The sequence below is a fragment of the Phyllosticta citriasiana genome (genome assembly GCF_038021145.1).
Source record: "Phyllosticta citriasiana strain CBS 120426 chromosome Unknown IWZ02scaffold_15, whole genome shotgun sequence".
Lineage (NCBI taxonomy): Eukaryota > Fungi > Ascomycota > Dothideomycetes > Botryosphaeriales > Phyllostictaceae > Phyllosticta > Phyllosticta citriasiana.
The window spans coordinates 421,736-435,378 of record NW_027117292.1 but is presented as its reverse complement, the minus strand read 5'-3'; the positions used below and the strand labels follow the sequence as shown (position 1 = coordinate 435,378).

The window sequence follows — 13,643 nt, the reverse complement described above, 5'->3', positions numbered from 1 at the left end:
AAACAAGCCTCGACAATCACTGGCCACTTGCTGTCCGACGGGTTCTCCCGAACCAACGCCACAAAGTTTGCCGTGGAGCCACTGGTAGGTAAAAACTGCTGCAACACTCCGGTCTCAGCTCGCTGAAAATCACACCGAGTTTCATCTCTACGCATTGACCTCTGCTACGTCACCTAGGCGCGCTGCTGCAGAATTTCGCTATCGCTACCGCAACGATCACGGACTTGCGGAGTGAAAGGCTTTGATCTTGATGATTTGGGATATTCCAAGATTTATCGCCTTGGATTGTGTGTAGCTTTGGTTCTGTGGAGTCAAAGGTGGGGGATGTGTTGTTGCCGGGATGCTCTGCGCCGCACTAGCCCAAGTTGGGATGAGGCTCGCGTACTCGATGACCATCTGCCACCACACCATCTTTCACGCCCACAAAATTGTGGAGCTGCCCATCACAGCACCGCTATTTACAGTCGATACTGGCGCTTCTGGTGCTGCAATCTCGTTTCTTTGACACTTTCTCCGGAACTGGGTTGAAAAGAGCAAGGCGTTGTCTATGGTACTGTGCTGCGTGGTCATTAACCATGACCAACATGCATCGAGCCACTCAAGGCTTAAAGAAAGCCGCTGAGCCCCACGCCAGTCAGATTTAGTTCCTGGCACATATCCCTCCATCTCCCCAATGTCACTTGCGTCGCAAAGTACTCTTTTCCTCGTCGTGCACCGTTGTACCTTCTTCCACAAGGCAGCCTCATTCCAAGACCACCTTACCCTCCGAAAAAAAAAAATGGCACAAGAATCTGAACGCCAGCCTTTAATAAACAGCAACCCCAAACTGCAATCCTACTACCATTCGCTCGAGTCGAGAATCGGATACCGGTTACTACTTGGCGGCACGCGCCACTTTGCCTACTACGAGCATGACACTTATTGGCCTTTTCCTCTAGGCCGATCACTGCGGACCATGGAAGACAAGATGGCGGCTTCGTTGGCGCTTCCATCAGGAGCAAGAGTTCTTGACGCTGGGTGTGGAGTCGGTCATGTCGCAATCCATCTTGCAAAGGAACACGGATACCGGGTACAGGGAATCGACATTGTGGATCATCATCTGGTGAAGTCGAATCGCAACATTGCTCGTTCCGGCCTTCCTGAGGGTCAGGTGACAGTGCGCAAAATGGATTACCATCACTTGGAAAGCCTGGAAGACGAGTCATTTGACGGCGTTTACACGATGGAGACATTCGTGCACGCCACCGACCCAAAAGCGGTGCTTGCTGGCTTCCACCGCCTTCTTCGTGCCGACGGTCGTTTGTCCCTTTTCGAATATGACCATGAACATGTCGAAAGTTCTCCCGAGGCGATGGCAGCTTCTATGCGCAAAATCAACAACTTCGCCGCCATGCCGACGAACGCTCTGTCGCATCCGGGCGTTTTCAAGGAAATGCTTGAGGATGTTGGGTTTACAGACGTCGTTGTCCGAGATTATTCAGAGAATATTAAGCCTGTGACGAGGCTTTTCTACGTCCTGGCCTACATTCCGTTCCTCATCATAACTCTTTTTGGGCTGGAGAGGTACTTTATCAATACTGTGGCCGGAGTGGAATCATACCGGGGACATGGACGTTGGCGGTACGTCGCCATTTCAGCAAGGAAGTCTTCAAGCTCCACTGAGGCTGCGAAGAAAGGGTGAACTGGGATTCTTTGTTCTCGGAGGACAAGCGCTTTCCAGCTGGCCTGTTCGAGGCAATTAGACTTGTCGTTGAACATGCGGAAGAACACATTACATAGCGACAATGCAGCTTCCAAATCAGCGACTTTTAAAGCTTACTGCTTGTGAGTTAAAGAAGCGACTCCATCTCATCAAGCCTTGCTTGGTTTCTAACAACGATGCGGCACTCTTCAGGGCACGTGCAAACGCAGAAGCTGTGAATAACAGCCTATCGCGCGCCGACACCATTGTTGGGGGACTGGGGAACACGCGCTTAGTGTCCGCCCGCTGTCGGCCACTTCTCCGCCTCCACAAGCGCACAACGAAAAATTTCACTCACTTCGCGACAACCAATCAACCACGCGCAACCACGCATTCCTTACCTTTGCAATCTGCCCAACCAATCTCTATTACACTGGCGGTGCCGGCTTGTGAGGTCTCGCTCTGTTGTTAGGCCGAAAAATGCAAGAAATTCTCTCACACCTCACCACGCCCCAAAACTTAACACCACCACCTCAACACCATGATCTCAACATCATGCACCATGATCTCAACATCATGCACCATGATCCCGGGACCTCGGACCGTATTACAAGTATCTTTCTAAGCTTCAGGCCGAGTTTCTACCGAGGACCCATCCACCAGCTGTCACCCAGCCCACCGTCCTCAAGCTGGCACCTCCCTCAAGCTCCGGCTGCCAGAAGTAGCTAGTGCTAAGGGAGTGTCATACCCCTAGACCACAGACCCAATGGCTGTTATGTGACAGGGATGAAAGGGAGCTCATGAAGATGAATATAACTAACACATGTGGGCAAGCTCAGGGCTTCCATGCAACATTTGATGTGCAGAGAATGTTTGGTATGCTCATTGTTCGCAAGTCCAGGTCGCATTTTCTTTTCCAAAAGCAGCTTCATTATCCTCGTACTGTTTTCCTAGGTCGGCCACAGCTAGGTATTTCGCAGTCTTTCAGAGACTATCCTTCAACTCGACGCCGGCGTTCTTATGCAAGAAGAGATCAACAAAATCCTCTATATTTCGGGTACAACTCTCAATCCACATATGCAAATTGTGGGTCTTTGGGTGGGCGTCGGTTGGGCGTGGTAGCTCCACTGCTACGAGATTCTATCATTTCTTTTGGTGGTGTGGAGTGACCGCGAATACCCGAGGTTGCAAGCCCTTTGCTGCAAAGTGCCATCATCTCTTTTGGTGGTGTGGGTTTTCGCTTCCGACGAGCTGACAGTTCTTGTGATACTCCGTACAAATCGCGAGAGCTGGACTTGTGTGTGCCACAACTTTCCAGCTGTGGCTCCTGACAACGCAGACCTCATCTATCCGGTAAGATCGACCTGCTCCACTGTTTCGTGGCGGAGACAAGAAAAAGATAGAAAAAGCATCCAGGTCGGAATGTACTTGTCAAATCGAGTACACACTTCATCTTCGTCTGAATTCCAGTCCTCAGCCTCTTATATTTCACCGGTATCTCACTCGAACATCACCATTTCACATAGCTGCTCCTTGGCCTTGGACAAGAGCTTGGGAGAGTGTTGAAAAGGAGAAGAAGGGCACGGTCAAACCCGAAGAATGGGAAGCGTTCATAAAGCTGAGTGAGAATATGCAGAGTCGTCAGGATTTCATCCACGAACTTGAAGATGTGCAATGTCAAGTCGACAAAAAGTATGCGGCAAGATTTGGTCGATCCATAGATCCTCTGGAAGTCGTCCGCATCACAACCGGATCAGTTGTTCAGTACGGGGCTCAAATCGTTGGAATCGCCTTTACGGCATTCAGCTTCATTTTCAAATTTGTTACGGCCTACAAAGATTTGTGTGACACCGTCAGTACAACGGTCGAGAACGTCGTCCATTGGATATTCGTCGGCGAAATTTACATGAGAAAGTATAGCCATGAGATCAAAGATCTGTCGAGCCAAAGCGATTCCTAAGACCTGGTACATGCAACAATGGAAGGGACAGTCGATCCATTCGTCCTTGTCCTCGAGATTTGTCTGGAGGTCTCTCGTTTGAAGCTCAGCCACCACCAAGAAGCTTTCGACAAGAATTGCGAAGACGAAAAGAATACAGTTTTTTAGAGGAGCCGAGCTAAGGGGCGCGTGAAGAGGGCCACCGAGAGTGTGTCGGAATCCTTTCACGGACACATCCAAGCTTTCTTCGGAAAAGGCAGTTAAATCTAGGGGATGCTTTAGATTGGCAAGGAGAAGCTTGCCGTGTTACAGCAAAACGGTGATTTGAGCTTTCAGGAGATTGCTGTAAGCCAGCTCCAGATACTGAGGAAGGACGTCCAGGACCTTCCACAAAGACTGCACAGGATTTTGGGCCCTTTGGAAGGGAGGCTCGACAGGTTTGAAGGGACGACCTTGGCAACCAAAGCGGCGATCTTGGAAACCAAAGTGTCAGTGGAGCGATGGGGAAAGAGACTTGGCCAAGATGAGTTCAAAGAACATCTTCTGTGGCTGCAATCCGGCACCGCGCTTCCCCTAAAGCAACCTCGCGACCGGCAACGTGAGCTGGAGCCAACCGCCGGAAGTTGCGACTGGACATTCAATAACAAGCACTTTCAGTCATGGAAATCGGGCGAAGCATGTGTATGCTGGCTTTTTGGAGGCTCCAGGTCGGGGAAGTCCTACGTTACATCCTCGGTCACTGAGAAGCTTCTGAAGCAAGAGGAAGATTCACTTGTCCTCTCCTTCTTTTGTTAGAAACGAAGCGACTCATCAAGCAGCAGCAAGCAAGTACTACTTTATTTGCTGAAGTGGCTATTTCAAAGTTGTGTAGAACTGGAATACGAGGATCGAAGGGAATGTCTCGAGTTCATCAAGAGGGCGAAAGATGGTCAAACGGAAACGAGTGTCGTGAAAAAATTCAAAGCGAAAAGAAAAAGCCGGACATGATATTGATGGAAGAATTACAAGCAGCCTTTCATGACTTGCGGAAGGTCTTTCGAAAGAAAGTGTTAATCACTTTAGATGATCTCCATGAGTGCATCGACCCTGAGATGAAGTTGTTCTTAAATGTTCTGGCCGAGACAAGGGCGCAGGGAGAGCGGTAGAAAGTTTTTCTCTGGATCTCAAGCCGACCTGAAGATCGCCCGAAAGAGGTCACTCAAAAGGGGGTGGAGAAAGGACACTACAACGTGATCGAGGTGAAGAAAGAAGCGAAAGATAAGAAAATTCACACATATCTCAAGGCCGAGTTCACGAAGATGGGGCATATTCCAGCAAATATAAAAGAGCAAGCTCAGAAAATCATTATTGAGCACGCTCAAGGATCATTTCTTCGTAAGTCAACATTCTGATGATCAATCAGTGGCTAATAAGCGTAGGTGCAACCACAGCAATCAACTCCCTTCACGGAGAGAAGGCCAAATTCGACGTCACTGAGGCTTTGGAAGACCTACGAAAATGGGACGGTTTCTCTCTTTCTTAACGGAGTTGTCAATTGCCCTCCGTTGGGTCATCTATGCCCGCGTCGCTATCACAACGACACTTACTGCCGATGAAATCGAAAGAAGATACCACCGTCAATCCCAACAAAGCCTCGAAGTAGGCAACGGCGAAACTGACAATCTGAACCACCAGTCTTCCCTCAGCAACGGAGGAGACAATGAGATCCGTGGAGAGAGGACAACCTTGCAACAGTCGGAACACAGTCGTAACGTCGGTCGATCAAAGCCTTGAACGAATTCAGAAGAGATTTTCTGGAGTTTCATGAGCTTAGAAATGTCCAACTGAGGTCTCGAGACATAAGAGATTGGGTACTCAATTAAGTGCGAAGTGTGGACTTCAAAAGTCCCCAGCATTGCGCGAGATGTTCTGAGCACACGCAAGCCTTTTCAGCAGAAGAGATTGCATCAAAATACGGCTCACTTCAGATGGCGTTGTACATCATGAGGACCATCAACATTACATAATTCCAAAGGGAGCACCTCTTTCGTTCTGGCAAAGCGAACGAAGAATTGGAAATGTTTCTGGACAACAAAATGTACCTAGACGGCAGTGCACCACGGCTGGACCAGCTCACGCCTGTGTTGACTTATGAAGTCGAAACAGCAGCAGGGCTTGTAAAAGAGAGAGCCCAAGAAGGTCTACTGTCGGTCGAAGCCGAAGCGCTGGACAATCCATCTGATGCAGGCTCAGAAGTAGGTGCAGTCATCGACCACATGGCCTATCTAAAGTCTGCCAGCGAACCTCCAAAGGACTTGAATGAAGATGCCGGACCTCGCTACGAGTTTTAGTGGGACGATAACATGAGAGCCGCCGAATATCACTGGCTCTCCGAAGAGCGAACTTCAGACGAATGGACTGAATTGTATTCTCTGGCAGAAAAATTCATGGATGGTCGCTCGCCGGCTTTCAGAGCCTGGTACAGGGAGTACACAAGGCCTCAGACCTACGACGTCCGTTTTAATGAAGTAGTCGGATGTGAAATCACTGGACTGATAGAACGATTTCTTGAAAAAGGCGATAGCATGTCAAGAATGATTAGAGGGTACGGAAGTCCTCTCCATGCAGCGTGACGAATGAGGAGAGATGCACCTTGGAGCATGCAACAATTCGAGAAAATTCTCAAAAAATCCACAGACTTGATCAATTGCGAAGAAGAACAAGAACGAGGGGAGACACCAGTCTTCCTTCTTATCCACAATGGAGCTCCACTGGAGATCATCAAACTGATTGTCGAGAAGTATGGAGCAAGACTTGACATCTCGGCAGAAAATGGATGGTCTGGTCAATTGTGCATCCCAACATTGAAGTCTGTCGATACATCCTGAGACAAGCAGACTGCCGCCCGGACGTTGTTGATGACGAGGGCGAAACACCATTGCATTGGCTTCTTCATGTAGACAACGCGTCGCCCGAGATTGCAAAGATGCTCATCGATCATGGAGCACCTGTCTGCGCAAAGGACAATCACAATCAACAGCCCTTGTACGAGGCTGCTCGCATTGGCAATTCCGTCATTGGGAAAATGCTCCTACGACACAACGCATGCATCGACGAAATCGAGAACACCAGACTCTGGACCGCTCTACACCAAGCTGTATCGAAAGGACACATTGATTTTGTCGAGATGTTGCTCCAACATGATCCGGGCCCAGATATCTCGGTAGAAGACAACAGATCGAGAACGGCGCTGCACCTACCAGCCAAATATGGTCACTCAGGAATCCTGGAAGCGATTTTGAAGTACTTGGCAAGCGACCTACGAACCAACACTGAGGAGCATCCCGCAGACAGCGATCGAGGAACACAAGCGCATTTGCAGACTGGAAAGGACAGCAGCGACAAGATCAATGCGCTTTGAGAGAAGCCAGACCATCGCAGCAACTCCCTCCTCCATAAGGCGGCCATGCTTGGTTATCTCGATTGCACAAAGCTCATTATCGAGTGCGGGAATGCAAAAGAGCTCTGTTCCATGAGAAACGATGTTGGCGCGGCTTCGCTCCACTTGGCTATCAAAGCACTTCTCAAGGTCGAACGTGGTACAGGGAAAGACCTCGACAAGACCCTTTACGGTCAAATGGGGCAAGGGACCAAGCGCATATCAGCAGTTGTGTCTCACTTCTGCTGGAAAATGGAGCTGATCCAAACCCTCAGGATGAAAGCGGCAAAACGCTGCTCCGCTTAGCCGTGGATACAAAGGACGGTCCTTCTATTCAGTCGCTTGTGCGGGCAGGTGCTAATCCGATGCATATTATCTGCCCCGGTGATGGGACCACCATCCTTCAAATGATAGTCGATTCATGAAGGGACCAGGATTTGACGACGGACGACGATGAAGCACTGGTCAAAGCGCTATTGGAGAACAGCGACAAACTCCCGCAGGACGTCTGTCTCAACATCTTGAACATCGCTCTCGAGAGACGCGCAGTCGGGGTGCTGAAGAGCTTCACGGCTCGCTGGGATGACAAAGACCAACATGGATGGTCATTGCTCGATTTGGCAGTTCAGTTCCGGGAAGGGTCCCTCATTGACCGAATCCTCCTTTCTCGGCCCAAGGACCACGCTCCAAGATGGAGTAAAACGGACAAGCATAAGGATATCGTTGTTTCTGAAGATGTAATTGAAGTTTCTTGCTCTCCGTCGAGTGTGGAGCCTCGCAGGGACGGGATACGAGCTGTGCGAGCTGACTTTCCCATACCTCCGGGAATGGATCGTTTTTACTACGAGATTGAAGTCGTAGAGAGTGAATCGAATGGAACTCTTGAATGGTAAGACTCCCAAAAGGGTCTGTTTCTTACAATGTCAACGTGCAGTACATTTGAAGGTCTCTTTGGCTGACAAGAAATTGTGGTGCCGTCGGTATCGGATTCGCCTCGCAATTTTTGCGACTCGATACCATGCCCGGCTGGACGTCCACGTACCAGTCATGGGGATACCACGGGAACGACGGTCACAAATACGGCAATAATTTCCGAGTAGAAGATGGTCATTTACATGGATCAGGAGATACCGTCGGTGCTGGCGTCGACTTTACCAAACGAGAAGTCTTCTTCACCAAGAATGGTATTCGATTGGGTAAGTGCTTCTTGAAGCTTCCACTCATACATTCTGTGTGACTGACCGCTCGTGAATTTATCCAGGGACTTCCTTTTCCGGCGAAACTATCAAGGGGAAGCTTTCCCCGATGATTGGCTGTGGTGTGCGCGGGATCAAGATCCGTACCAATTTTTGGGTGCAGGATTTCAAATATCCATTCGAGTAGTGTGAATAACGGCTATCGAGCCAAGCTTCGCTTGTATAGAACACGACTGAAATGCCAGCAATTCAGGAACATCGGAGATTCCCGGCTTCTATGACGGCAACACTACATGTCCACGGTAGGGCAATAGCGCTCGAGGTTTATTGGGCGAGAGAGATGGTACCGTACAAGAGGCCACAGAGGAAACCGTTTGATGTTATCAAATAGAAGCAATGATTCCCAAGCCGTAGATTCGTCTTCAAGCTTGGACATCAGAACGGGAGACTTTGGACAGCGTCGATTGTTAAACGCCAGGTCGCCAGTTCATATAACTTTTTTGGAAGACCGGCGCAAGGAAGGTGGATAAATCACACTGCACACGATTGTTTCGCTGCTAAGCATGACAAGATCCGAAGAGATAAGGTAATAGACAAGTTCACAGCTCAGGCCCTGCATGGAGGGAAAAGGGCAATTTTGAAAGCGCATTAATAACTCCGTAAAGCAAGAGCTCAGCCTGAAGCGGAAAGTTGGTCCATCGCATGGCCTGTTCAACCCCTGAAAAGAGGCCTTTCGTGGTTATTAACATTCCAATCCGACGTGTCGATGCCCGGTATTCGAATACGTATGCGACCCTGCACCACCAATACTAACATGGGTACCAAGGAATGACTCATGAACATCTGTGTCCTGAATGTCAACGGCATGGAGCCTCCCCAACCATCACCCAAAACTGAATCACCACTCGCTCCGTAGGAAGTCATGTACCAGAGCGTTAGTGACGCGTGTGGATGCGGAACCAGGCTAAGCATGGGCACTACAGAAACGGGAGGCAATTTTGGAGTCAAGACAGCCTATGGGAAAGTGACAACAGGATGCAACCGCACAAAGGTAAGCCCCGACACGGGATTTAAAGTATCATACAGCAGAAGATAAATCATACCAAGGCGCTACTTGCATGACGAATCTTTCAAAGGGGATTCCTCAAACCGATCTGCGCATGGGCTCAGAATCCTCGTGAAGGTTACCCACTGAAGCGGTTTGGTGGTGTTGAAACATATGCCCACTGAGCAACTGCCTCAGTTTTCCTCGGAAAACATTGGTGGGGCTATCGAATATCGCGTATCATTGCGGCAATTTGGGATGCGTCCGATGTGCGAATCCGCTGGAACAAGTTTGGAGTGTCCAACAACGCGCGACGAAAGGCGACTCAAATGAGGCACTTTTTCTTCCTCGGGATTCTCTTTTTGTCAGTAATCGATTTTGCTGTTGTGTTACACAACTACTGACATTTCAACAGTGCCGACATGGCCCTCGCAAGGGGCCATCTTGGGTGCAAATGCATGAAGCACTCAGAAACTGGAATTGACATCGACGACCCGACCATGAAAGTGTGCACCTCGCTTACGTACGCCGAAAATGCCCATCTGACGGATCCGATGCCCAGCTGGGTGTATAAAGTAGTCTTTGTTTGTCTCTTCGACTGTCTGATGTGATTCCAGAGCTGACGGCGGATTCAGTGCATCCCGAACAATTCGAACGAAAACCCCATTGGTTGGTCGTTGTTCAAGGGGCTTCGCGCTGTGGCAAATCCCACAAACTACGAGGAGAATATCTGTTGCTATACCATCAATGAGCAGACTGGCGAGCAGCTATGGTGGAAGAAGTGCTTTGAAGGAAAGACAGCGGGTGATAGGCGATGGGCAGGGGCTGAAACTCCACTGCGGCCTGTGGAAGAGGTAGACGTGGAATAAGGCACTGGATTCGATGAAGCGAATGGCATGGAGGAGAAGCGGCGAGTGTTGAATAAAGAGAGGCCGCGACGTGGTTTTTTTCGAGCAGGATAATGGGTTAGAAATTGAAAAGATTCTTTGCTCTTTTGATTACCCACCCGTAACGGCTACTTCAAGGCATACCTGCATAGGTTTGGCAAGACAGACTACGACACCTGCAGCTGTAATGGCACAGCATGATAAACACTATAATACCTCATTACTGATTACTCCCTCCATAGTATGAGTAGTAGGGAAGCTATAGAGAAGTTTTACTAATTAATAGTACCAGGTAGACGATAGCGCGGACGAAAACTACTATCAACACCACTCCCCTATAGTGAACTATTTTAATAGTAAGCCGGATAATAGTTTATTCTAGAGTTCATATGTTATACGGGTATATCTACTAGAGCATAGCATGGTTATATAGTAGAGTAAAAAGGGTAAAAAGAAAAAGAAAAGAGAAATTCTATTAACTACCCTACTAGTAGAGCGAATAATAAGCTCTATAGTCCCTCTACTTATAATTACCGTAGGTACTACCTATTATGAATCGTTAAGCGGCTAATTTATAGGCTTAGGCACGAAGGCTATCTACTTAGTTAGACGTATATAAAATTAAAAGAAATTAATTAAAGTTAAGTAGAAAGAAGAAGTTAAGTGAATTCTCTTAATTATAGTAAATATAGAAGATGCTATATACTCTACTATCTTCTATATATATTTATATAAGAACCGAAATGAGACCTAGACCCTCTTATTACTGCGTGAATTTCTACTTTAACTATATTATTAAAAATAAATAAGAATTAAACCTTCTTATTATCGTATAAAGTCCTAGTTAGCCGCTAGGTCGGCTATATAGCCTTAGTAGTATGTATTATCTATTAGCTTAGCTAGTTTATATAGCTTAGCTAGTTTACGCGGCTTAGTTATTATAAGCTTCGGCTTATTAAGTAATCGCGTAAAGGCGTAGTAGTAGTATTCTCGCGTTACTAGCGTGTAGCCTAGCTTATTATATAGCCTAGGGTCGTATAGCCTAGCTTATTAGCCATCGTAATACTACCCTAGAACCTCTCTAAATACTAATACTATAGGAAAGGACCTCTTTATCTATAATCTCTATAACATCCTCTATCTACTAAGACCCTAGCCCTCTATATTAAGAAGGTATTAATGTAGCTTAGATAAGTACTATATAACTAGTCTAGATAAACCTAACTATATTAGATAATAAGGGGATTACTATTTAGTAGTAGGGTAAGAGCCTAGTATTATTCATCTATATAGCATACTATAGCTAGGGTAGTATATAGCCCTTCATTATTCTTAATAATGTTAACCTAAGGTTATCTAGTAGTAGGTATAATAGTATCTATCTAAATAGTAAGTAATATAACTAAGGATTAAACTTATAATTCTTTATATATTTTCTATAAAGGTTATTAGCTAACTATACTAGTATCGCGAATAGCTATTAGATACTAGTAACGCGACGTTATAAATAGCTATTAGACGCTAGTAACGCGAGCATATTATAACTACGCCCTTACGCGATTACTTAATAAGCTAAAGCTAATTATAACTAAGCTATATAAACCGGCTAAGCCGTATAAGCCGGCGGTACTAATAGATAATAAATACTACTAAGGATATATAGCCTACTTAATAGCTAATAAAACTTCGCGCGGTAATAAGAAGATTAATTTCCTATCTATTTTAATAACGTAACTAAAGTAGTAATTCGCGTAGTAAAGAGAGAGTTTAGTTCTCATTTTACTTCTTATATAAATATATATAGAAGATAGAAGAGTATATAGCATCTTCTATATTTATAATAATTAAGAAGACTTTACTTAACTTCATCTTTTAACTACTTAACTTTAATTAAGTTCTTTTTAATTTTATATATATCTAACTAAGTAGATAGCCTCTAGGTAAAAGCCTATATATTAGCTGTTTAATAATTTATAATAGATATAGAAGATTATTCTAGGTATTATCCCCGTCCTACTTTTTTATTACCTAAGGGAGGTATTAGAATACCTAAACTAGGTATACTATATGTATAGCCTAAGCCTTATACACGACCGTCTATTATTTAAGAAGGAAATTTAAGTCATCTTAGTAAGGCGTATTAGTATTATCTAAGGACTAAAGAGCATTAAGTATATATTAACTATAGAAGTCTTTATAAGGCTATAGTATAGCGTATAAACATTAAGGAGGCGTCCTCTCCGTACCTACTTATAAGAAAGTAGAAGACTATTCTATGCGTAGATAGTATAACTAAGAATTAAGCCTATATAACTAGTACTTAAGAGGAGTCTAGTAGTTAATAATAAACACCCTTACGCGGAGGTACTAAATTACCTTATGAGTTAGGGGAAGGAAGAGGATAGGTACTCCCCTTCTTATTATAATCTTTTTACTCCCTATTACCGGTTAAGCTTAATATATAAGTATAAGAGAAAGGTCTTTTTTACGCGATATAATTTTAGGTTAAAGAAGCTTTTAGGTATATTCTACTAGAAGAAGCTAATAGCTATTAATCCGAGATTACTCCTCTTATAAAGGGATAAACCTAGGATATTACTATTTACGTAAAGATATAAATTAAGACTCTTAAATAAGTTATCCTTAACTTAGTAGAAAGGATTTTAAGTCATTAAACTTCGTCGTGCGAAGATACTATTAAGTTAATAAGTTTATAGTATTTAGAAGAGAATAGATCCCGGAAGAAGAAGAAATACATACTAAGAGTACCTAACCTACCCGAATTAATAAATAGCTAAAACCCTACGTACGAGTATTAGCGGCGCCTTATAAATAATAAAATCCGTAGTAATAAGGACTACTTTAAAAGAGGTACTACTATAGATACTAAGGAAGCTATTATAAGTTATATCCTCTCTAGGATATAGGGTAAGGTAGTATAGTATTTAGTACTATTTCTTTATGCCCGCGTAAAGATAGATGATCTAGTCCTTAATACTAACTTATATTACTAGCTTAAGTAAGTATTTAAGAATCTACACCGGTGAAAGGATGTAAAGAAGAAGCTAAAGGACCTTTATTATAAAATTCCTATAGATCTTTAGAAGTTCTAGTTAGAGTTTATATACCTAGCTTTAGAAGCTAACCTTCTATATAAATAATAGAAAGAGGATTTTTACTCTTCGTTAGATCCCCTACTATAAACTTATTTAGTAGGAATTAAATAAGACGACTCTATTTCATTTAAAGAATACCTTTAAAAGGTATACCCTATCGCATAAAGTATAATTAAGTACTAAAATGGTTAAAACGTATCTTTATCATCCTAGGAAGACCGTATAAAGAAATAATAATAGGAATAAGCAGGTAAATCTACTCTTTTAATAGGTAGAAGTTTAAGAGAATAGCCTCTTTTAAGGTCATCATAGAGATCTACTCCTTACGTAATAACGGAAAATCTAATATATAAAGGAAAAG

At 44.9% G+C, this 13,643-nt stretch overlaps 3 protein-coding genes across 3 annotated transcripts; all 3 read left to right on the top strand.

Moving 5' to 3' along the window:
- Positions 1-405: 405 nt before the first annotated feature.
- On the top strand, positions 406-1,807 carry IWZ02DRAFT_461862 (S-adenosyl-L-methionine-dependent methyltransferase). The gene has a single exon (XM_066768242.1). It carries the CDS (start codon positions 674-676, stop codon positions 1,679-1,681), a length of 1,008 nt encoding a protein of 335 aa, XP_066619006.1. The 5' UTR covers positions 406-673; the 3' UTR covers positions 1,682-1,807.
- A 4,628-nt stretch (positions 1,808-6,435) lies between these two features.
- Positions 6,436-7,020, top strand: IWZ02DRAFT_436500 (ankyrin repeat-containing domain protein; the record flags this gene model as incomplete). Its single annotated transcript, XM_066766535.1, has 1 exon — positions 6,436-7,020. The coding sequence occupies one exon, from the start codon at positions 6,436-6,438 to the stop codon at positions 7,018-7,020; it is 585 nt and encodes a 194-aa protein (XP_066619005.1).
- Positions 7,021-7,865: 845 nt separating this feature from the next.
- Positions 7,866-8,480, top strand: IWZ02DRAFT_484922 (concanavalin A-like lectin/glucanase domain-containing protein; the record flags this gene model as incomplete). Its single annotated transcript, XM_066769202.1, has 3 exons — positions 7,866-7,927; positions 7,984-8,234; positions 8,300-8,480. The coding sequence occupies 3 exons, from the start codon at positions 7,866-7,868 to the stop codon at positions 8,419-8,421; spliced, it is 435 nt and encodes a 144-aa protein (XP_066619004.1). The 3' UTR covers positions 8,422-8,480.
- Between the last annotated feature and the right edge of the window lie 5,163 nt (positions 8,481-13,643).

Bases quoted from the DNA above. Each gene is read 5' to 3' on its own strand.
- IWZ02DRAFT_461862 (XM_066768242.1), top strand. From the start codon at position 674: ATGTCACTTGCGTCGCAAAGTACTCTTTTCCTCGTCGTGCACCGTTGT.